General features: G+C 47.3%; 1 protein-coding gene across 3 annotated transcripts in view; it reads right to left on the reverse strand.

The window, feature by feature from the left end:
* astn2 (astrotactin 2) overlaps positions 1-23406 on the reverse strand; it is a 1763595-nt gene that overhangs the window by 905240 nt on the left and 834949 nt on the right. For all 3 annotated transcript variants that reach the window (XM_078226657.1, XM_078226658.1, XM_078226656.1), the window contains one exon: positions 11693-11830. In XM_078226657.1, coding sequence (XP_078082783.1) covers positions 11693-11830 — 138 coding nt within the window. The remainder of the gene's footprint in view (positions 1-11692; positions 11831-23406) is intronic.

A 23406-nucleotide genomic window follows, 5' to 3' on the forward strand; every position in this document is an offset into this window, starting at 1 on the left:
CATGTTGGCGTGGGTTTCCCCCGGGTGCTCTGCTTTCCTCCCACACTCCAAAGATGTGCAGGTTAGGTGGATTGGCCATGCTAAATTGCCCCTTGGTGTCAGGGTGACTAGCTAGGATAAATGCATGGGGTTGTGGGGAGGGGTCCTGGCTGGGATTGTGGTTGGTCCGGACTCGATGGGCCGAGTGGCCTCCTTCTGCACTGTAGCATTGCCTGAATTGGTTAGTGATGGGGAAGTTAACAGATATAACTTCTGTTTATTGTGAAGCAATCATTTTAGAAGCTCATGTCCAGGCAATATAATGGGGTGACAATTATGGTATTATGCCAGTTCTATGCTTCTCTAACCGAAAGAACATGGCTATAATTAACCCAAAGAGCATGACTATAGTGTGATAAAAGGATGCTGCCAATCCCAGCATTGTAGATCATTAATATAGACTTTTCTTTCCTGAAAGCTAGTGTTACCAGAATCACTGTTGTTGCATTGACCCACTCTCAAAAAGCTGCTGCTTTAAGCACAAACTATTTTTTTATGGGTCGGTATCTAAGATTCAGAGGACTTGTTCATTAGCTTCTATAACTAGTCATTATCTGCTGTCAGTGGAATCCCTGCATAGCGCTGACACTGCAGAGAAGGTGGTCTTTGTGCTCCCGATGGGTTAATTAGCGGGCGCAGGCTGCCTAACAGGAAACTGGTCTGCGCAGACTATACTGATCACAAGTTTGATTTCTGGTCCATGTTGAGATTAGAGGACTCGGCTGGGACTGAAATATCAGCAACACGAAAAGCCTTTGCCCTCGTGAGCTGGTCGGAATCCAATAACTGTGACTGTGCAGACATGGCTTCAAGCTACTGATCCAAGACAGCAATCGAATTTTGGCAATTGGATTGAGACCATTTTATGAAGTAATCTCAAACTGCTCTGGCTTCATGATGACTGTTCTAGAGTTACAAAACACCATGGAACACTTAAGCGTCCAATCACGTAAATGTTTCGTGACTTGCCCAAGTTGGGGATGAAAGTCTGACACATCAATCAATTTGATACTGCAATGTGGAGCTCTGCTTCACCTACCTGCGATTGTAGCCAACATCACTCAATACTCCAATTCGAAAGACTTGCAATGAAAGAATGCTGCCTTGATACATACTTCTGTGGTGCACATCAGTTTGACTTCCATTCATCTTTGTAATATGATGATTACTTCCAGTATAATTTGTTTTACTAATTGGATATTCATAATTTAAGGTCATTATAAGCAATAAGTGTAACAGTTTTCAATCATCCAATTATCCTTCTTAATAGAGATTAGCACTTGCATTATCATGTAATTATGCTTTTTGTATAATTGACAAAATATTCTGTTAATTCTTGCTTTTTACATCCTGCTTCAAAGAATGACTTTTGATAAAATAAATGACAAAAGATAAGGATTTTTATGTCATTGATCACGTACGAGTGTAGCTTTCCTTGTATTGCCTCATGTCTCTGAGATTCCACTGTCATTCCTCTTCTTTTCATATACCACAAATCATTGGCTCGGCTGTTATATCAGCTGACAGACATGAACAAAGTGGGGCGGCCTGGTAGCACAGTGGTTAGCACTGCTGCCTCACAGCACCAGGGACCCAGGTTCAATTCTGGCCTCGGGTCACTGTCTGTGCAGAGTTTGCACACTCTCCCCGCGTGTGTGTGGGTTTTCTCCGGGTGCTCCAGTTTCCTCTCACAGTCCAAAGATATACAGGTTAGGTTGACTGGCCATGCCAAATTGTCCCTCAATGTCAGGGGGGTTAGTAGCATAAATACATGGGGGTCGGGCCTGGGTGGGATTGTTGTCGGTGCTTGCTCAATGGGCCGAATGGTCTCCTTCTGCACTGTACAGACTCTATACTTATTCTATTCTATGAAAGTGGTGAATGATCCAGTTACAAAGAAAAATGGAAGCCCACATTATATATATATATATTCCCACATTTGATGCATTTAAAAATACATAATTCAAAGGGTGTGGGCTTCACTGGCTGGGCCAGCATTCATTGCCAATCCCTAATTGCCATTGAAGGTGGTGGTGAGTTGCCTTCTTGAACCGCTGCAGTCCATGTGGTGTAGGTGCACCCACAGTGCTGATAGGAGGGAGTTCTAGGACTTTGACCCAGCCACCGTGAAGGACAGTGCTATGTTTCCAAATCGGGATGGTCAGTGGCTTGGAGGGAACTTCCGGCTGATGATGTTCCCATGTACCTGCTGCCTCTTGTCCTTCAAGATGGGAGTGGTAGTGAGTTTGCAAGGTGCTGTCTAAGGAGCCTTGGTGAGTTCCCGCAGTGCATCTTGTCAATGGTACACACTGTTGCTATTATGTGTCAGTGGTGGGGAGGGGGGAAGTGAATGTTGGTGGAAGGGATGCCAATCAAGTGGACTGCTTTGTCCCAGATGAAATATGATGCGATGAAATGTCTGATCTGATTGGTCGGGGACAGAATTACACCCAAAAGCACACCACATATAGCTGCCAGTCTGTTAATGTCAAAAATCAAAATGGGTGGGATTTTTAACTCTCGCCATCTCTCCAGCCATTATAACAAATTAATTGCCTTCACTTTTGTTCACCACTTCCCTATGACCACTCATCCTCTTTCCTTGTATGGATAAAAAGCAAATGCATACACATGAAGAACATATCTGTACACATTATTTAATGTGCAAATATGGAGTATGGAGTATAGATCATGGCCACTGTGGCATAATCTGCTTCTGTCTCAGCCAGTTGTAGTATAAAAGCTTTTTGCTTTTGGATCCCCATCCTCAGTGCACTCTGGACTGTGTGCATGTGCAGATGGGGTACAGTTAACATCAGGTGCCACCTCTTACCCCGACGAATTGACAGACAGACTGGGGTTTTCACTTCTGGGATCTGACCTACAATTTTCCCCTTAATAAAGTGATTGGACAGAAAATCACAGGCTGGTGAGCAAAGAAGTCCTGTAATATTCTCATGATTAGCATGGTTCGAATAACTATCTTCCCAACAGCACTGTGGGTGTACGCACACCACATGGACTGCAGCAGTCCAAAGATGTGCAGGTTAGATGGATTAGCCATGGTGAATGTGTGGGGCTACGGAAACAGGGTGGGGGAGGGGGCCTGGGTAAGATACACAGTCGGTAGATGCGATGGGCCAAATGGCCTCCCTCTGCACTATCGGGATTCTAGGATTCTGAAGGCAGCTCACCACCACCTTCAAGGATAAATAGGAAAGAACAACAAATGCTGGCCCAGCCAGCAACCCTCACCTCCCATGAAGGAATGAAACAAATGACACAGCCAAATAAGAGTGAGCCATCTCAACTTCCTTTCCCAAAGGATTCTGGCTGCACACCTTTGCAAATCTTAATTGCCTTTGTCAATAATTTTGTACAAATTAAACAAAGAACAGTACAGCACAGGAACAGGCCCTTCGGCCCACCAAACCTGCGCCAATCACATTGTCCTATCTGGACCAATCGCCTGCATCCTTCTGTTCCCCGCCTGTTCTTGTGTCTATCCAGATAAGTCTTAAATGTCGCTAACATGTCTGCCTCAACCACTTCACTTGGCAGTGCATTCCAGGCCCCTTCCACCCTCTGTGCAAAAAAACTTCACCCGCACATCTCCACTGAACCTTCCCCCCCCTTTACCTTGAACTTGTGTCCCCTTATAATCGTCATTTCTGCCCTGGGATAAAATGTGAGTGTACTCTTATCTTTCATGCAGTCCTTCGTTCTTGGAGGACTAAACAGAGAAGGTGAATATGCTAAATCTCACCCTTGTTCCGAAATTTAGCTGCACAGGTCCAACCTTTCAAATCTGACAGGTTGCGTACAATGAACATCACTAAAAACAGAGTATCTGACCATGCATCTCAGTGCTGTTTGTGGGGCCTATCTGTATGTATATGGACTGCTACCTCTTCGATGTTACAACACTGACTTTACTTCACATACAAACTGCAATTACAGATAGCCAACCAGTTGAAAACATTGAGATAATGAATGTGCTGGCATTTTTTTTTCAAAGGTTTATTTCCATCAAAACTCAAAAAGAATTAGGTTTACAGAACTGCATTGTACACGACAAATTATTTTGAGATGTATGTACGTAATTAGAAGATGAAAATGATTTTCACACAAAAGTGAAATCTCATTAAGAGGAAGAAACAGAACGTTCCCAACTACACCTCAGCAAATGAGACAGCAACAGGGTCAACAATAGCCAAGCTGAGTATCTGATCATTTACATGAATTACACAAAAGGAAAAGATAATTAATTGTGCAGGGTTGAAGTGGTGAACTATAACAAACACTGTGGGCTTGCAAATGAGATTTTGGTGAGTTTAAGCTAACAAAGAAAAATCACAGTGTGTTTGTCACCCTTTAAGTAACCCATGTTCCTAAACTTGTTAGTTCTGTTTTCCTTGAGATATCACACAGCAGAAAAGAATAACTTTTGGTTTTATGATGGAAGATTTATCTTGTTTCTCCTGGTTGAGGATGAGTAACTTCATAATGGCCCAAGGTGACCCAGTTAGCCTTTCCTTCTATCTCTTTTTGAACTTCCTACCTTTTGGTTCTTTTCAGTTTAGCCCTCCTGGGTGGGTGGAAGTCCTCGGAGTGGGAAATAGGAGCTGCTATTCACATGCGCTAGCCGAGTGAGAACGGTGCATGCCAGGGGGTATAAAATGGCTGAGTCAACTTGCCGGGCTGAGATTGCACCATTCGCACCAAATCATGGACTCCCCACAATGCAGGGGGAGGCCATTTGGCCCATCAAGCTTGCACTGAATCATAATCCTCTGCATTTATCCCACTAATCCCCCTGACACTAAGGGGCAAAAACCAGTTCCCCATCCATTGACACTGTCTACTCTTCCCGCTGCCTCGGAAAAGCAGCCTGCATAATCAAGGACCCCACACACACCAGACACACTCTCTTCCACCTTCTTCCATCGGGAAAAAGATACAAAAATCTGAGGTCACGTAGCAACCGACTCAAGAACAGCTTCTTCCCTGCTGCCATCAGACTTTTGAATGGACCTCCTGATGCGCGTCAATAAGCACATGGAACCAAGGCTTCGGTATTGAAGGCTTTAATAAAGTAACAATGGAACTACTAACACGAATACACCAGTTCAGACTGAAGGGGTCCTGCCGGAGCAGGGGGTCTTATACCTCGCCACCGGAGGCGGGACCCCACTGGAATGTGCCATGATAACTCTTATAACAGGTAAACACCCTAACCCAACAACATAGTACAACCCCCACAGTAACAACACCCTAGCCCAACAGTAACATAGTAACAAACCCCAGTGGTGAACCAACGATGGTTCACCACATTCACCCCTCCTTTAAGAACAAAAGGTGGCGGGGTGGACGAAAAACAGGTCATATAAACAGACAATAACAGAAAAATCACAGGATTCACAAGTCCAGACGGTCTGGAGGACCGCACCGACGCTGCGATCTCCTCAACACCGGTTGCGAAACCGGGGCAGGTGCCGATCTCCTCAACACCGGTTGCGAAACCGGAGCAGGTGCCGATCTCCTCAACACCGGTTGCGAAACCGGAGCAGGTGCTTGTGGTGGCGCTCTTTCCAAAGCAACGTCTGGCTGTCCCCTCAAGGACTCCCGGGCCGGCCGGCCCTGGTGAGGCGATGGTGCAGGGGATCCTGGAACGTTTGGTGGTAGTGGTGGTGGTGATGATGATGGTGGCACCGATCTCCGAGTCTCAGGCAAGCTGTACATGGGAGTAAAAGTGTTATGCACTGGTCCCGGTGCTGACCGTGCCACATCTGGGGAAGTAATGAGGAGTAGTGGATTCGTGACTGGGGGAATAGGAGCGACAGGAGTTGCTACGTCCCCTGCGGGCACCAGGTCTCTAATGGAGACGGTGTCCTCTCGCCCGTCAGGATATGCCACATAGGCATACTGAGGGTTGGCGTGGAGGAGTTGGACCAGTTCGACCAAGGGGTCGGACTTGCGAGCCCTCACATGGCGCCGCAGAAGGACGGGTCCTGGGTACGTCAACCAGGCTGGCAATGAGGTCCCCGAGGACGACTTCCGAGGGAATGAGAACATCCTCTCGTGGGGAGTAGCATTGGTTGCCGTACACAGGAGGGAGCGGATAGAATGGAGCGCATTTGGAAGGACCTCCTGCCAACGGGAGACTGGAAGGCCCCTGGATTTCAGTGCCAGTAGGACAGCCTTCCAGACTGTAGCATTCTCCCTTTCCACCTGTCCGTTACCCCTAGGGTTGTAGCTCGTGGTTCTACTAGAGGCAATCCCGAATGAGAGCAGGAATTGCCTCAAGTCGTTGTTCATGAACGACGAGCCCCTGTCGCTATGAATGTAGCAGGGGTACCCGAACAGGGTAAAAAGTTCACTGAAAATCTTGATGACGGTGGCAGTTGACGTGTCCGCACAGGGGAAAACAAACGGAAACCGGGAATACTCGTCTATTATGTTGAGAAAATAGACATTCCGGTCCGTTGAGGGAAGGGGGCCCTTAAAATCCACACTCAGCCTCTCAAAAGGGCGAGTGGCCTTGACCAATTGTGCCCGGTCTGGTCGATAAAAGTGTGGTTTGCATTCTGCGCAAATCCGACAGCTTCTAGTCACTGACCTGACATCCTCCACCGAGTAAGGCAGGTTGCGGGCTTTGACGAAGTGGTAGAGTCTGGTGACTCCAGGATGACACAGATCATTGTGGAGAGCCTTCAAGCGGTCCTCCTGCATGATGGCGCATGTTCCGCGTGAGAGGGCATCCGAGGGCTCATTGAGCTTCCCTGGACGATACATAATATCGTAATTATAGGTGGAGAGCTCAATTCTCCACCGCAAGATCTTATCGTTCTTGATCTTGCCCCTCTGCGTGTTACTGAACATAAACGCCACGGATCGTTGATCCGTGATCAGGGTGAACCGCTTCCCTGCCAGGTAATGGCGCCAGTGTCTGACTGCCTCCACAATGGCCTGAGCCTCCTTCTCCACCGCTGAGTGCCGAATTTCTGGGCCTTGAAGGGTGCGGGAAAAGAACGCGACGGGCCTGCCTGCCTGGTTTAGTGTGGCGGCTAGGGCGAAGTCAGATGCATCACTCTCCACCTGGAAAGGGATGGATTCATCCACCGCGTGCATCGTGGCTTTCGAGATGTCACTCTTCAAAACCTTGAAGGCCAATTGGGCCTCCGGCGTAAGTGGAAAAGTCGTGGACTTAATGAGCGGACGAGCTTTGTCCGCGTAGTTGGGGACCCACTGTGCATAATACGAAAAAAACCCGAGGCATCTCCTCAGTGCTTTCGTGCTAGCGGGCAAGGGAAGTTCAGTGAGTGGGCGCATACGGTCTGGATCAGGGCCAATGACCCCGTTTTCCACCACGTATCCGAGGATGGCTAACCTACGCGTACGGAATACGCACTTCTCCCTGTTATAGGTCAGATTCAGGCGAGATGCAGTGCGCAGAAAGTGTTGGAGATTCGTGTCGTGGTCCTGCTGGTCATGGCCGCAGATGGTGACGTTATCCAGGTACGGGAAGGTAGCCCGCAACCCGTTCTGGTCCACCATTCGGTCCATAGCACGCTGGAAGACCGAGACCCCATTGGTGACACCAAATGGAACCCTGAGGAATTGGTATAGACGACCACCCGCCTCAAAAGCCGTATATTGTCGGTCCTCTGGGCGGATGGGGAGTTGATGGTAGGCGGACTTAAGGTCTATGGTAGAAAACACTCGGTACTGCGCAATCTGATTGACCATATCAGAAATGCGCGGGAGAGGATACGCATCCAGCTGCGTATAACGATTAATGGTCTGACTATAGTCGATGACCATCCGAGGTTTGTTCCCGCTTTTGACTACCACGACCTGCGCTCTCCACGGACTAGCACTGGCCTGTATGATCCCTTCCTTGAGGAGCCGCTGAACCTCAGATCTAATAAAGATCCGGTCCTCAGCGCTGTAACGCCTACTTTTAGTAACGATGGGCTTGCAGCCAGGAACCAGATTTTTAAAAAGGGATGGTGTAGTAATTTTCAGGGTGGATAGATTACATGCGGGGCACTTTGGGCAATTTGGAGGCTGCGGCTGATTCCCTACTGCCAGTGAAGGGAGTGGCCCACCGTACTGTAGGATCACACTCCTCATGTGGGCCATAAAGTTTAGTCCGAGGAGAATTGGCGCGCAAAGGTGAGGTAACACAAGGAGCCTGTATTGCTCGTAAATTGTGCCCTGTACCTCAAGAGTTACCATACATCGTCCTTGGATCGGTACAGACCGGGACCGTGATGCCATGGAAATTGTCTGCTTGGCAGGGAGAACCCGGAGTCCACACCTTTTAGCAGTTTCAGGGTGTATGAAACTTTCGGTGCTCCCACTGTCAAACAGACAATTCACAGTTCTGCCACTAACCTTTACCTCCATCATAGAATGTTCGAGTCTGTAATGCCTGGTCTGATCCAGGGAGATCGACGCCACCGTTGGCCCCTGGGCGCCACTGCATGCTGCCGATGTGGATGCTGAGGACCCCTGCTTGTCGCTGCTGCATGCTGCCGATGTGGATGCTGAGGACCCCTGCTGGTCGCACTTGTCGTCGTGGACCATGATGGCCGCCCCATGAATCGCATGTGGGCGAGGGCGCCAAGCGCAGCGACTCCTGGTGGTCTTCCTCCTCCTCCGTCAGCCACAATGGCGCCATCCTGGATTCGCACGTGGTCGGACCTCGTGGGTACTGCGATGCCGAAGGAGATTGTCTCCGTTCTGGAGGGTTACAAGCTGCACTGCCGTTTTTAGACTTAGACCAAGCTACACTGCCGTTTTTAGGTTTGGACCTGCAGACTTTGCCATAGTGGCCTTTTTTACCGCACTGGCTGCAGATTGCCGTTCTTGCCGGACACTGTTGCCGTGGATGCTTGGCCCCACCACAAAAATAGCATCGCTGGCCACCTGGAGCTGCCGCCGTCGTCGAATCGATCTGGGAGCGCGGGTTCGCGGGGCGAGGAGGGAGCAGAGCTTGCTCCAACCACGTTGACTGCACGTGGTCCTCGGGGTACAGCGCCAAGCTCTTTGACGCCGCCTCCAACCTCACGGCCATCTCCATTGCCTGGGTCAAGTTGAGTTTCCCCTTTTCTAGCAATTTAAGCCTGATGTACGAGGACCCTACCCCTGCTACGAACGCGTCTCGGGCGAGGTCGTACATATACTGTTCGGCGGAGACGTCCTTACAGTCGCAACCCCTGGCAAGCTGCAGGAGCTCATTGGCATAATCCTCCATGGTTTCGCCCGACTGCCGACGTCGTGTAGCGAGGAGGTAACGAGCATGTATCTCGTTGGGTGGCATAGTGTATCTTTTCTTTAGGAGCTCGACGGCACCCTGGTAAGTGGGAGCTGCACGAATGGCTAGGTAAATCGTGTCGCTTACCCTTGCGTGGAGGACCTGGAGTCTATCACTGTCCGTAGTGATAGCTACCGAGGCTGCCAGGTAGTCCTCAAAGCACTTCCACCAATGGTCGAATGTGTTAGCTGCACCGACCGCACGTGGGTCCAGTGTCAGACGATCCGGTTTTAGAATCTGTTCCATACTCTCTGTTTTTCTTCTTGTTGCACAGTTGTGAGTTTTCTGTTTACTTTATTAAATTGATGCGCGTCAATAAGCACATGGAACCAAGGCTTCGGTATTGAAGGCTTTAATAAAGTAACAATGGAACTACTAACACGAATACACCAGTTCAGACTGAAGGGGTCCTGCCGGAGCAGGGGGTCTTATACCTCGCCACCGGAGGCGGGACCCCACTGGAATGTGCCATGATAACTCTTATAACAGGTAAACACCCTAACCCAACAACATAGTACAACCCCCACAGTAACAACACCCTAGCCCAACAGTAACATAGTAACAAACCCCAGTGGTGAACCAACGATGGTTCACCACACCTCCCTCACACTAAGTTGATCTTTCTCTACACCCTAGCTATGATTGTAAAACAACATTCTATACCCTCTCCTTTCCTTCTCTATGAACGGTATGTTTTGTCTGTATAGCGCGCAAGAAATAATACTATTCAATCTATGCTAATACATGTGACAATAATAAATAAATAATTATCATGGCCAATCCACCTAAACCGCACATTTTTGGACTATGGGAGGAAACCGGAGCACCCGGTGGAAATCCACGCAGACGCAGGGAGAATCTGCAAACTCCACACACAGTGACCCGAGGCTGGAATTGAACCCGGCGTTGTGAGGCAGCAGTGCTAACCACTGTGCCATCCATAAATGCTATTCCACTTTCAAGTTGACTGTGGCTCTCTGTACAGGCAGGCTAGGGTCTGCTTTCATTATGAAAGCCCATTGTGACACAATAGAAACAAAACCTGCCAACAGGTTTGCGGTAGGAGACAACACTTAACTGGGACAGGCCTTGTTAATACTGTTTTCAGAATTCTATCGATGCTAGGAGGAACTGGACTGCGCTTCCCAAGTCCCACAAAGACTTCTTGGGCCTCCGCAGCCTTGGTCATCCCCTGATCCCTGCCAGATCACTGGTCCCATTGATTGCTGGGGGCCATTGCCTTAGGTCACCAGCGCCGGCCTCCTCCTACAACATGCCTGGCCTGATAATGGGTCGGGCCTGGTTTGCACAGGATCTCTGGATCAAATGAGAATTGGCACTCAGGCTGTCAGTACCTCCAAGTGTCTGAATTATACGGATGCAGCAAATCCCACCCAGTAAGTCTGGCCAAATCTGTGGAGGGTGAAAGAGAGTGAATGTTTTGAATCCAAATGACCTTCTAATAGGTTCTAAATATTAACTGTTTCTCTCTCCATAGATGCTGCCAGGCCTGCTGAGTTAGTCCAGCATTTTCAGTTTTTATTGCAGATTTCCAGCATCTGCAGTATTTTGCCTTTATTAGAAAGGTTTTCCGCTTTGCTGTCTGACATGTGTTATTACATTTACCCAGAAATAAGGACAAAGATGAACACTGTAAGGAGCAAGCATCCACTTAGAGGGGAAATTGAGACACAGAAGGCAAAACTAGGGAGTAAAGAGTGTGCAAAAAACAAAAGATTTAACAAAAGAATTAAGATGTGGAGATGCTGGCATTGGACTGGGGTGGGCACAGTAAGAAGTCTCACAACACCTGGTTAAAGTCCAACAGGTTTATTTGGAATCACGAGCTTTTGGAGCGCTGCTCCTTCATCAGGTGACTCACCTCCGAAAGCTCGTGATTCCAAATAAACCTGTTGGACTTCAACCTGGTGTTGTGAGGCTTCTTACTGTACTAAAAGAATTAAGAAATAAGCATTTATCATCAAAAATGTTGCAACCGCCCCCGCAAAAAAAACCTGAAACTCTTCACACCGTTGATGGGACTTGACAATACCACAAGTGCAGCAGAAATAACAATTTATTCAGAAAAAGTAAATAACTGTCCTAATTTAATATTCATGTCACAGAAAATGATAGAATGCCACATTAGAAAATTGAACAAACAGATAAATGGCAACATCCATCATACAGCAAATTGTTTTGTGAATTCGACAAATTAAAAATAACAGCTGGCAAATGTTTTCCTAATTTGATTTCCAGACCATACAATCGCATCAGCACAATTAAAATGTCCTTATCCCTCCATCTTGTGCCTGTAATTGGTTATCTTACCTGACCTCCCCCGTGTCCTCTGTGACTAGCACATCAGTCTTGCAGCTGGCCAAAGGCCTGATAGACAACTCCACCGGAGGAACAACAAAACTCTTACTGACTGGCAGCCACAAGCCTTGACCCAGGCTGTAGGTCGACCTGCAAAGAGAAAGAAGCTAATTAAATACGCAGGCCAGAGAACTGGATTGGAGCTGAAAACACAATGATCAGGTAGGTTGGCCTCTCGGGCTAGGGGGCAGTCAATGATCAGATAGGTTAATCTCTCAGGCTAGGGTAGAGTCAATGATCAGGCAGGTTGATCTCTCAGGCTAGGGTAGAGTCAATGATCAGGCAGGTTAATCTCTCGGGCTAGGGGGTAGTCAATGATTAGGCAGGTTGATCTCCCAGGCTAGGATAACCGATGAGATTCAACCGAGGTGTCGCCTGATGCATTTTTTCAAAGCCATCTCAGTCTTTGGGCTAAAATAAAATGTCAGATCAAGCCCAGTTTGGGGTACAATGCCTCATCCTGTCAGCCTGGATCTTATTTGTCTCTCTCTTGTGGGGACCGTGAAATTGGATTCAATTTGAATTTAGTTTTTTTGGATGGAATAAAAAATTTTTAAAAAGCAAAGCTAGTCTGCACTGCTTAAATGGGAGGTACATTTCCCCTTTAGGTATTGCAGACTGGCTGCAAGAGGTACTAGAAGTCATTCTACAATGGATTCTGGCCTGGGAAAGACAAAAGATTGGTAGAGAGCGGGCTCCACCTTTTTCCAATGCTGCACTGGAGGCCTTGGTACAAGAGGTGAAGAGGAGAGATGTCCTCTATACACAGAGGACCAGGACACTCACGAGGCAATCTGTGTGAAGGCAGTGGGGCTAGATAGCTGTAGTGATCATTGCCGGGAGTTTCATCCTGAGGGTATGGATGCAATGCCATCAAAAGTTCACACTGGTGGTTAAGGTCAGGGAACACCTCTTTAAATGCCGTATCTCACCAACCGCACCACCAGGCTCACACACTGATCAATGTACCACACCACATCACATCACTAACTGCCGCAAGGCTCATACTCACACACTGCCAACTATTCAACCACAATGGCCATTTCACCCATATCACCAAATGCACTGAGACATGCAGGTAGACCTAAACCTTGCTCTTGTAGCCCACTGCAGGTGGTGTAAGGTTCCACTTCTTACTTTTCCCTCCATGTTCCTCTCAACACAACCCTTGTGCCTTTTCTTTTCAGATAACCAAGAACTGAACACTGACCAGGCAGTGACGGAAGAGGAATCGGCGGAGAACAGGAAGAAAGCAAAGAAGAATCATTATCAGTAGCCCTCCCACTCATCAGTTCAGATACTGACACAGTGGGCAGAATTCTCAAGAGGTGGCAAAGTTCTGAATGAAAGCTGGTGTGTTTCCCTCCAGAGCAAGTTGATTTTCTCTCCAGATCTTGTGACACTGTGCCATTCTCAAGTGGGGGGGGGGGGGCTCGTTTTGTGCCGTCATTGTCAGGGACGGGGCTTCAGATGCGGGCAAGGTTGGTTCCACAGAGATTGGGCGCCATTTTTAAGGGGTGTCCAATCTCAAATTATCGTTAAAGATCCCCTTCCCTTTTTGCCAGCCTCAGGTCTTCAGGCAGCCCACTTCCACCCCCTTCCCATTGCTGGTTTCAGAGCATCGACATTCCCCATCCCTCCCAAATGAAGCGAGTGCTATGAGGTTGCCTATCGGCCTCGTCAACTTTGAACCCTGACACATTGGGCCCCACCCGTGCCTGCCCCACCACTGCCTGCCCGCCCCACCACTGCCTGCCCTGTCCCCGATATGCGCCACCCCCAAAATGTTCCACCCCCTATATGACCTGACCCTATGTGCCCCGCCCTTATATTCCCTGTCCCCTATATGCCCTACCATTGCCAATCCCAACCTGGTTAATTGCCAGCTTGGCACTGCCAGGGCAGTGCGCCATGTGCCTGATCACCTGGGGGCTACACTGGCCTTCTCAACCTCAAGGTGGTCACCAGAAGCAATGGCATAAAGCCCGTTTTGAATATTTAAATATATGCTAACCCATGGTAATCAGGTTCACTGGGTGTGAACCTAATGGTGTCACCAGCGTGCGGGCGGGAATGATCTCATTCTGAGATCTCTCCATCGCTCTCCCCTTATTGATCCTCTTTCACAAGAGTTTCCAGCCATAATGGGATTTACGTCTTCAGTGAATAGGGCTGGAAAATCGCCCCCATCCCTGTGCTTACTTTAGAGGACTGCTTAGAAGTTGGATTTACATCGGGCATGAGTGACCCACAGCCAAGACAGGGGACAAGAGTACCACAGCTCTACAGAATGTCAGGCTCTGCAGCATTGGGGCGTCCTACAGAGGAAAAACCAGTGAGTATACAAGACAAAATTCCTGCCAAAAAGCCTGTGGTCAGTTTCAATAAGCATGAAAGAGCCTGGCACCAGCTCGGCACAAGGTTTTGTGCACAGCGTCAAGCTAATCGTTTCCAGCATGGAAACACTGGCCAACTCAATTCATTTCAGCTTCCATTACAGCACAAACAGAAGTCACTGTGGGTCTGGATGCTGCCATGAAAGTTCAGGCAACTTTCCTGCAAGACCAGCTTGCTGCAAATGTACTCTGCATTCTTCTAGCCAATGGACACAGCGTGTGCACGAATGCCCTCCCTGAAATGATGTCTTGTCCAACTACCTCCAGAAGTGTGCAAGCAAAACTGCAGTTGTAGCACTGCAAAACCAGTTAAGAGCCAAATTTCATGGCCATATTATCTTGTTACATCCTTCACTGAAGTCCCAAGTGCTTCGCAAACAGCTAATCACTTGCAACAAAAGCTATTTTAGGCACATCAAGATACCATGAATCATAGAATCCCTACAGTGCAGAAAGAGGCCATTTGGTCCATCGAGCCTCCACTGATCCCACCCAGGCCCCTTCTCCGTAATCCCATGTATTTACACTGCTAAACGCCCTGATATTAAGGGGCAATTGAGCATGGCTGATCAACCTAACCCGCACACCTTTGGACAGTGGGGGAAACCCAGAGCACCCAAAGGAAACCCATGCAGACATGGGGAGAACGTGCAAACTCTACACAGTTACCCAAGGCCGGTATTGAACCCGGGTCCCTGGCGCTGTGAGGCAGCAATGCTAAGCACGTGTCGCCCATGAACTGTGATGAAAATTATGTTTTTTTATTGGCGTTGCTTGTTCAGGGGATAATATTGGTCACGACACCATAAAAATTCGACTTGGATTATATCGTAGCATCTTCAACATTAAGTTCAACCATCAGTACAAAATAAACAATGGGTCACAGGTTCATAGAATCCCTACAGTGCAGAAGAAGGCCATTCGGCCCATCAAGTCTGCACGGACTACAATCCCACCTGGGCCCTATCCCCATAACCCCACATATTTACACTGCTAATCCCCTGACACTAGGATCAATTTAGCATGGCCAATCAACCTAACCTGCACATCTTTGGACTGTGGGAGGAAACCGGAGTACCCAGAGGAAACCCACGCAGACACGGGGAGAATGCGCAGACTCCACACAGACAGTGACCCAAGCTGGGAATCGAACCCGGGTTCTTGACTCTGTGAGGCAGCAGTGCTAACCACTGTGCCACCTCATTTGATCTACTTGCCGGTTTGATCCATGATCAACAATGGAACCAACTCGTGGCCAGATTTTCCAGCCCTTCCCACCAGCGGGACCGAAGGCAACCTCTGTGGTGTGTTCCCCAGCGACGGGACAGTTTAGTGCTGCAGACAATGGTGAGACCAGAAGGTCCTGCCACTGGCCAACGGAGAGTTGCCTCTGCTACCAGATAATCCCCCACCCTCTGCACTATACTGGAGCATTAACCTAGCATTGGTGTTTAATTCTTGTGGTGAAAGATAGTCTATGTTAAAAAGTCTCAAAAGAAGAAAATGAGAATAAAAAAGGAGTTTTCCTCTCAAAAACTCCGAAGTCTATTCATATAAATCCAAACAACAACAATTCAGAATGAAAGAAGGAATACAGTCAAGAAAATAAAGTGACATTAATATATTATTGCTCTTTGAAGAACAGAAATCTAATTTCATCTGATCTTTCCAGACTTTCATCATAAACCATAAACGCGAGCAGATGCTACATAACATTCAAAGGTTTTTCTTTCTAATCCAGGAATAGATCAAAAAGGTGTGGAACTTCCTTTGAAGTTTTCCATTACTTCATGTAAAAATTTTAGCAAATGAGGAAAGGTAACGGTCACCTTCTGACAGCTCAATTTTCCAGAATACTTCGTCCCCGTCATGTGAAGACTAGTCAACAGTTTAGAGGAAAATAGTTTGAGAAATTTTTCACTGCACAATTCTCATCATAGATCTGATGATTTGTGAACAGCTATATTCTGCTTTTACTTCGAAGTCGCACATTGTCCGGCGTTGGAATGTTTAACCAGTCACCGCCTGGCAACAAAGAACAAAGAAAGTCGCAGCACAGGAACAGGCCCTTCGGCCCTCCAAACCTGCACCGACTATGCTGCCCACCTGAACTAAAACCCCCTACTCTTCCGGGGACCATATCCCTCTATTCTCATCCTATTCATGTATTTGTCAAGACGCCCCTTAAAAGTCACGATTGTATCTGCTTCCACTACGTCCCCAGGCAGCGAGTTCCTGGCACCCACCACCCTCTGTGTTAGAGCCCTGCCTCGTACATCTCCATTAAACCTTGCCCTTCACACCTTAAACCTGTGCCCCCGAGTAATTGACTCTTCCACCCTGGGAAAAAGCTTCTGACTGTCACTCTGTCCATGCCTCTCATAATCTTGTAGATTTCAATCAGGTTGCCACTCAACCTCTGTTGTTCCAGTGAGAATAAGCCAAGTTTCTCCAACCTCTCCTCATAGCTAATGTCGTCCATACCAGGCAACATCCTGGTAAATCTTTTCTGTATCCTCTCCAAAGCCTCCACATCCTTCTAGTAGTGTGACGACCAGAATTGAACACCATACTCCAAGTGCGGCCTAACTAAGGTTCTATAAAGCTGCAACATGACTTGCCAATTTTTAAACTCAATGTCACGGCCGATGAAGGCAAGTATGCCGTATGCCTTCTTGACTACCTTCTCCACCTGCGTTGCCACTTTCAGTGACCGGTGTACCTGAACATCCAGGTCTCTCTGCCTATCAATAGTCTTCAGGGTTCCGCCATTTACTGTATATTTCCTATCTGTATTAGACCTTCCAAAATACATTCCCTCACCCTCACGTGGGTTTCCTCTGGGTGCTCCGGTTTCCTCCCACAGTCTAAAGATGTGTGGGTTAGGTTGATTGGCTATGCTAAAATTGCCCCTTAGTGTCCTGAGATGCGTAGGTTAGAGGGATTAGCGGGTAAATGTGTAGGTATATGGGGGTAAGGACTGGGTGCGATTGTGGACAGTGCAGACACGATGGGCCAGATGGCCTCTTTCTGCACTGTAGGGTTTCTATGATTCTATTTGTCCGGATTAAACTCCATCTGCCATCTCTCCACCCAAGTCTCCAACCGATCTATATCCTGCTGTATCCTCTGATGGTTCTCATCACTATCCGCAAATCTGCCAACCTTTGTGTCGTCCGCAAACTTACTAATCAAACCAGTTACATTTTCCTCCAAATCATTTATATATATTACAAACAGCAAAGGTCCCAGCACTGATCCCTGAGGAACGCCATTTGTCACAGCCCTCCATTCAGAAACACACCCTTCCACTGCTACTCTGTCTTCTTTGACCGAGCCAGTTTTGTATCACATTGCCAGCTCACCTCTGATCCCATGCGACTTCACCCTCTGCACCAGTCTGCCATGAGGGACCTCCTCAAAGGCCCTACTGAAGTCCATGTAGACAACATCCACTGCCCTACCCTCATCAATCATCTTCATCACTTCCTCGAAAAACTTGATCAAGTTAGTGAGACACGACCTCCCCTTCATAAAACCATGTTGCCTCTCGCTAATACGTCCACTTATTTCCAAGTGAGAATAAATCCTGTCTCGAAGAATCCTCTCCAATAATTTCCCTACCACTGATGTAAGGCTCACTGGCCTGTAATTACCTGGATTATCCTTGCTACCCTTCTTAAACAAAGGAACAATGTGTGGAAGTACAATTTTAATACCCAGCTCTGATCAAGCATTGGTATGTTAACATCAACTTCTTGAGGGTAATTTAAAGATGTCCAATAAATACTGACCTTTCTAGTCATGGTCATATCCTATGAATTAGCAAAAAATACCACAGCTGACCCCAGCGGAATTATAATGCTAATGGGCTGCAACTGAGAAACCACAGTTACAGGTAGTATATGGGGTGGCTCGGTGGCACACATGTCAGCACTGCTGCCTTACAGCGCCAGGACCTGGATTCAATTCCGGCCTTGGGTGACTGTCGGTGTGGAGTTTGCACATTCTCCTCGTGTCTGCGTGGGTTTCCTCCGGGTGCTCCGGTTTCCTCCCACACTCCAAAGATGCACAGGCTAGGTGGATTGGCCATGCTAATCCACCTCGCCTCACTATAGGAAGGATGTGGAAAAGATTGAATGGGTGCAGAGGAGATTTACAAGGATGTTGCCTGGATTGAGTGGCATGCCTTATGAGGATAGGCTGAGGGAACTCGGTCTTTTCTCCTTGGAGAGACGAAGGGTGAGAGGAGACCTAATAGAGGTGTATAAGATGTTGAGAGGCATAGATCGGGTGGACTCTCAGAGGCTTTTTCCCAGGGTGGAAATGTCTGCTACGAGAGGACACAGGTTTAAGGTAGGTACAGGGGAAATGTTAGGGGTAAGTTTTTCACACAGAGGGTGGTGGGCGAGTGGAATCGGCTGCCGTCAGTGATGGTGGACTCAATAGGGTCTTTTAAGAGACTCCTGGATGAGTACATGGGAATTAAGAGGATGGAGGGTTATAGGTAGGTCTAGAAGGTAGGGATGTGTTTGGCACAACTTGTGGGCCGAAGGGCCTGTTTGTGCTGTAGTTTTTCTATGTTCTATGTTCTAAATTGCCCCTTAGTGTCCCAGGATATGTGAGTTAGTGGGATTAGCGGGGTAAATACGTAGGGTTATGGCCATAGAGCCAGGGTAAGATGCTCTGTTGAAGAGTCAGTGCAGACTCGATGGGCTGAATGGCCTCCTTCTATACTGTTGGGATTCTATGATATCTCTGCTCACACACTTCGACTTCTCCACAAAGCTCACTAACTCAAATCTTTAGCACGCAATGACGTCTCCATAATCTGTCAATGTGCAACGTACATCAAATCTCTCACATTTGATTAACTTTGAAAAAAGTATTTCAGAATAAATAAGTGTTTTATATTAGTACAACTTTTGTGGATAAAGGGATCAAGAGATTTGGCAGGGAGGAGGATCAGGATATTGATCAGGGCAGCACGGTGGCACAGTGGTTAGCACTGCTGCCTCACAGCACCAGGGACCCAGGTTCAATTCCGGCCTTGGGTCACTGTCTGTGTGGGGTTTGCATGTTCTCCCCGTGTCTGCATGGGTTTCCTCCGGGTGCTCCGGTTTCCTCCCACAGTCCAAAGATGTGCAGGTTAGGTTGATTGGCCGTGCTAAATTATACATTAAATTGCTCTCATCTCTAAAAAAGTACAGCACTCTTCATTGTATTGTGAATAGTAGCACAGAGGATCCACTTTGTTATTAACAGTGAATTCATAGAATCCTACTATGCAGAAGTATATCCCACCCAGGCCCTATCCCCATAACCCCATGCATTTAACCTAGCTAGTCCCCCTGACACTGAGGGAGAGTTTAGCCTGGCCAATCCGCCTAACCCTCACAAATTTGGACTGTGGGAGGAAACCGGAGCACCCGGAGGAAACCCACGCAGACGCAGGGAGTGTGTTCAAACTCTACGTAGACAGTGACCCAAGCCGACAATCGAATCTGTGTCCCTGAGGCAGCAGTGCTAACCCCAGTGCCATCCATCAAATTAAATGCTCATTAAGCCAGCAAACAAGCTTCGTTCACGAACACAAGTATTTTGCAGTAAGTGTTTCATTTAAGTTTCCAATATTGCATCGGCTCATATTCACAGATGTCTAAACACACTGAAAATGTCAATCTAGATTTCAACTGTTGCCAGTAAAGCAGCTGGAAGCATTTAAATTCCACCTTCCATGTCACCTAAAATTCCCTTTAGTTCTGGTGCAGATGTGACATGGTTGAGGAGTTAGCAGTTCCACTGTGAATGATTGTATGGCTGCATTTACTGCTCTCCAGACTGCAAGAGGTGAACACCATCTGTTTTTCCTAGTGCACTCATTTGTTTCATTAATTGGCATACGAGCAAAAGCTGGGGGGGTGGACAGAGACAGATAGTGAATTTCCAGTTGTTAAGACAACACGGTGAAATCCATTTTTAATCACCAGCAACAGGAGCAACCAACATTCAGAACGGAACATGTGGGCTGAATCCTACAGAACAGGACCATCACAGTGTCGTTATGGTGGCCACATTCAGCAGAAGCATTGGCTAATGGGCTGATCTGAAATTCGGTCTCACATCACTATTTCGAAATCTCTCAACCTAAAAGTTAACTTGTTTTATTCTCCCTCCATCTGTTACATACATTTACCGCTTTGAAATTTTAAAAATTCATTCATGAGACAAGGGCCGGCCAGCATTTATTGCCCATCTCTAGTTGTCCTTGAAGAGCAGTTCAGAGTCAACCACATTGCTGGCAAACAGGGGCCCCATTGCGTCAGCAGTGACACTTCGACAGAGCATCTTACCCTGGCCCTATCGCTGTAACCCCACATATTTACCCGCTAATCCCACATGGAGGCCAGACCAAGTAAGGATAGCAGGTTTCCTTCCCTAAAGGACAATGGTGAACCAGATGGGTCTTTCCCGACAGTCGGCAATGGTTTCATGGTCATCAGTAGATTCTTAATTCCAGATATTTTTTTTTATTGAATTCAAATTCCAGCATCTGCCGTGGCGGGATTCGAACCCGGCACCTCAGAACATTAGCTGAGTTTCTGGATTAACAGTCCAGTGATAATAACACTAGGCCATCACCTCTCCTGATATGTATTGAACAGTTAGATTTGACCATGTCTAAATCCAGATAGGGAATGGGACTTGGAAGAAGGAGCAAGACTGAAGGTAACTGACAGTAACAGCTTAATTCTAAGACTGGACTCAAGAGCTGGTGACTGGTTGTTTCCAAGTCCAAACATTCAGACTGTCACTATCCACATGGAAGAAAGCAACATATTTGAAACTGCAGCCCATAGTCAAAGACATCTGGCAGCAGCAAAACACGCTTTATTCGCTATCTTGTACTGTTACGCTAGACTGAGTAGTTGTCACCTCATGAATCCAAAGTAGTTGAATGAGCACTGGAGTGATGGAGAAGCTTGTGGATAACTGAGTTAATGTTTGACATTGCTCTGAGGCTGAGCCAACTTCCGTCTGGAGATAGGACTTTTTCTAATCAACATCTGTCATATTTCGGGTATCAGAGAATTCCTACAGTGCAGAAGGAGGCCATTTGGCCCATCAAGTCTGCACCGACTCTCCGACAGAGGATCCCACCCAGGCTCTATTCCCTGTAACCCCACACATTTATCCCATGATTCTGGCACAGTGGTGAGCACTGCTGCCTCACAGCGCCAGGGACCCAGGTTCGATTCCCGGCTTGGGTAATTGTCTGTGCGGAGTCTGCACATTCTCCCCATGTCTGCGTGGGTTTCCTCTGGGTGCTCCAGTTTCCTCCCACAGTCTGAAAGGAGTGCTGGTTCGGTGCATTTGCCATGCTAAATTCTCCCTCAGTGTACCTGAACAGGCACTGGAATGTGGTGACTCGGGGATTTTCACAGTAACTTCACTGCAGTGTTAATGTAAGACTACTTGTGACACTAATAAATAAAGCTTAAAATAACCTACACGTCTTTGGACACGAAGCAGCAATTTCGCCTGCCAATCCACCTAACCTGCAGACCCGGGGGGAAAGTGCAAACTCCACACAGTCCAAGGCCGGAATTGAACCTGAGTCCCTGGTGCTGTAAGGCAGCAGTACTTCTCAGTACTTCCAAACTATCAGAAACATTTCAAAAAAGGCATTTGATTCAAAACTATTTACCACCACTTCATATTCTAAAGACTTGCCAAAATCAATTCACCTCAAGATATGCTTATTGACAGCAATTAGATGTAAAGTGACAACCTAAGATAAGTACAGTTTAAACCCTGTCACAGGGGTAAACATCTCAATGGAGCAATGCATTGTGCTTTACAAGGTAAAATACTCTGTGTTATCAAAGTGTTTTACTAGTTTCCTATGAGCAAAGTCATAGGAAATCCTTTAAGCAGTTCATAAAAATAATAACTTAAAACAACTATCAGTTATAAAAATGTTTCTCTTTCATCCCCCACCCCCATGATTGGAAGTGCATGCTGTACTCAAAAGAATGATGAAGGGATGTTAATGATGGTCAATTAAAACATTTGTAATTTCTATGGTCGTGACCAGACATACTTCTGGGATAGGTACGGCACAAGTTAAATGCACAATAAAGAATCCTCTGCTCTAGCAATATGCTTTAATCCCAACCTCTGTGCCAAATTTCCCACTGCAGCTCTCCCCATGTCTTCCCAAAGTGTAACTACCAACTTAGTGGTGAGTAGCGTTTAGTGGGGAGGTGATGGCCTAGTGGTATTGTCACTCGACTATTAATCCAGAAGCTCAGCTAATGTTCTGGAGACCCTGATTCGAATCCCGCCACAGCTGATGGTGGAATTTGAATTCAATAAAATATGTCTGGAATAAAGAATCAACTGATGACCATGAAACCATTGTTGATTGTCGGAAAAACCCATCTGGTTTACTAATGTCCTTTAGGGAGGGAAATCTGCCGAGCTTACCTGATCTGGCCTACATGTGACTCCAGAGCCACAGTAATGTGGCTGACTCTCAACTGCCCTCCAAGGGCAACCAGGGATGGGCAATAAATGCTGGCCAGCCATGACACCCATGTCCCACGAATGAAAATATAAAAAACTTACAAAGTTTCATTTAGGGAGTTATGAAACTCAGTTCACTTAGAATTTGAGGGTGGCACGGTGGTTAGCATTGCTGCCTCACAGCGCCAGGGACCCGGGTACGATTCTCAGCTTGGATCACTGTCTGTGGAGTTTGCACATTCTCCTCGTGTCTGCGTGGGCTTCCTCCGGGTGCTCCGGTTTCCTCCCAGAGTCCAAAGATGTACGGGTTAGGTTGATTGGCCATGCTAAATTGACCCTTGTCAGAGGGACTAGCAGGGTAAATAAGTGGGGATAGGGTTGGGTGGGATTGTGGTCGGTGCAGACTCAATGGGCCAAATTGCCTTCTTCTGCACTGTAGGGTTTCTATGATCCCCAAAGGATCCCTAAATTCAACAAGGGCCGACATACCTGTCCACCAATGAGTATAAGATATGGTGATAACCCCCATGATCTGCAAGGGGAATCACCAATTGACCTCCCAGTTGGGCTCATTGAATACAAGCTTCCTGGGGAATGGTAAGTAGCCAACCAAGTGGAGTTCGTATACCGAGCCCTGTATAAAGCAAGACCTTGAGAGGATCCATTATCCTTTTAGTCCTCGTTGGGTGTGTTCACCATAGACTTGAGATTGTTGTTTATTTTTGTTTTGTGCAATAAAAG

Source organism: Mustelus asterias, chromosome 13, assembly GCF_964213995.1.
Source record: "Mustelus asterias chromosome 13, sMusAst1.hap1.1, whole genome shotgun sequence".
NCBI lineage: Eukaryota > Metazoa > Chordata > Chondrichthyes > Carcharhiniformes > Triakidae > Mustelus > Mustelus asterias.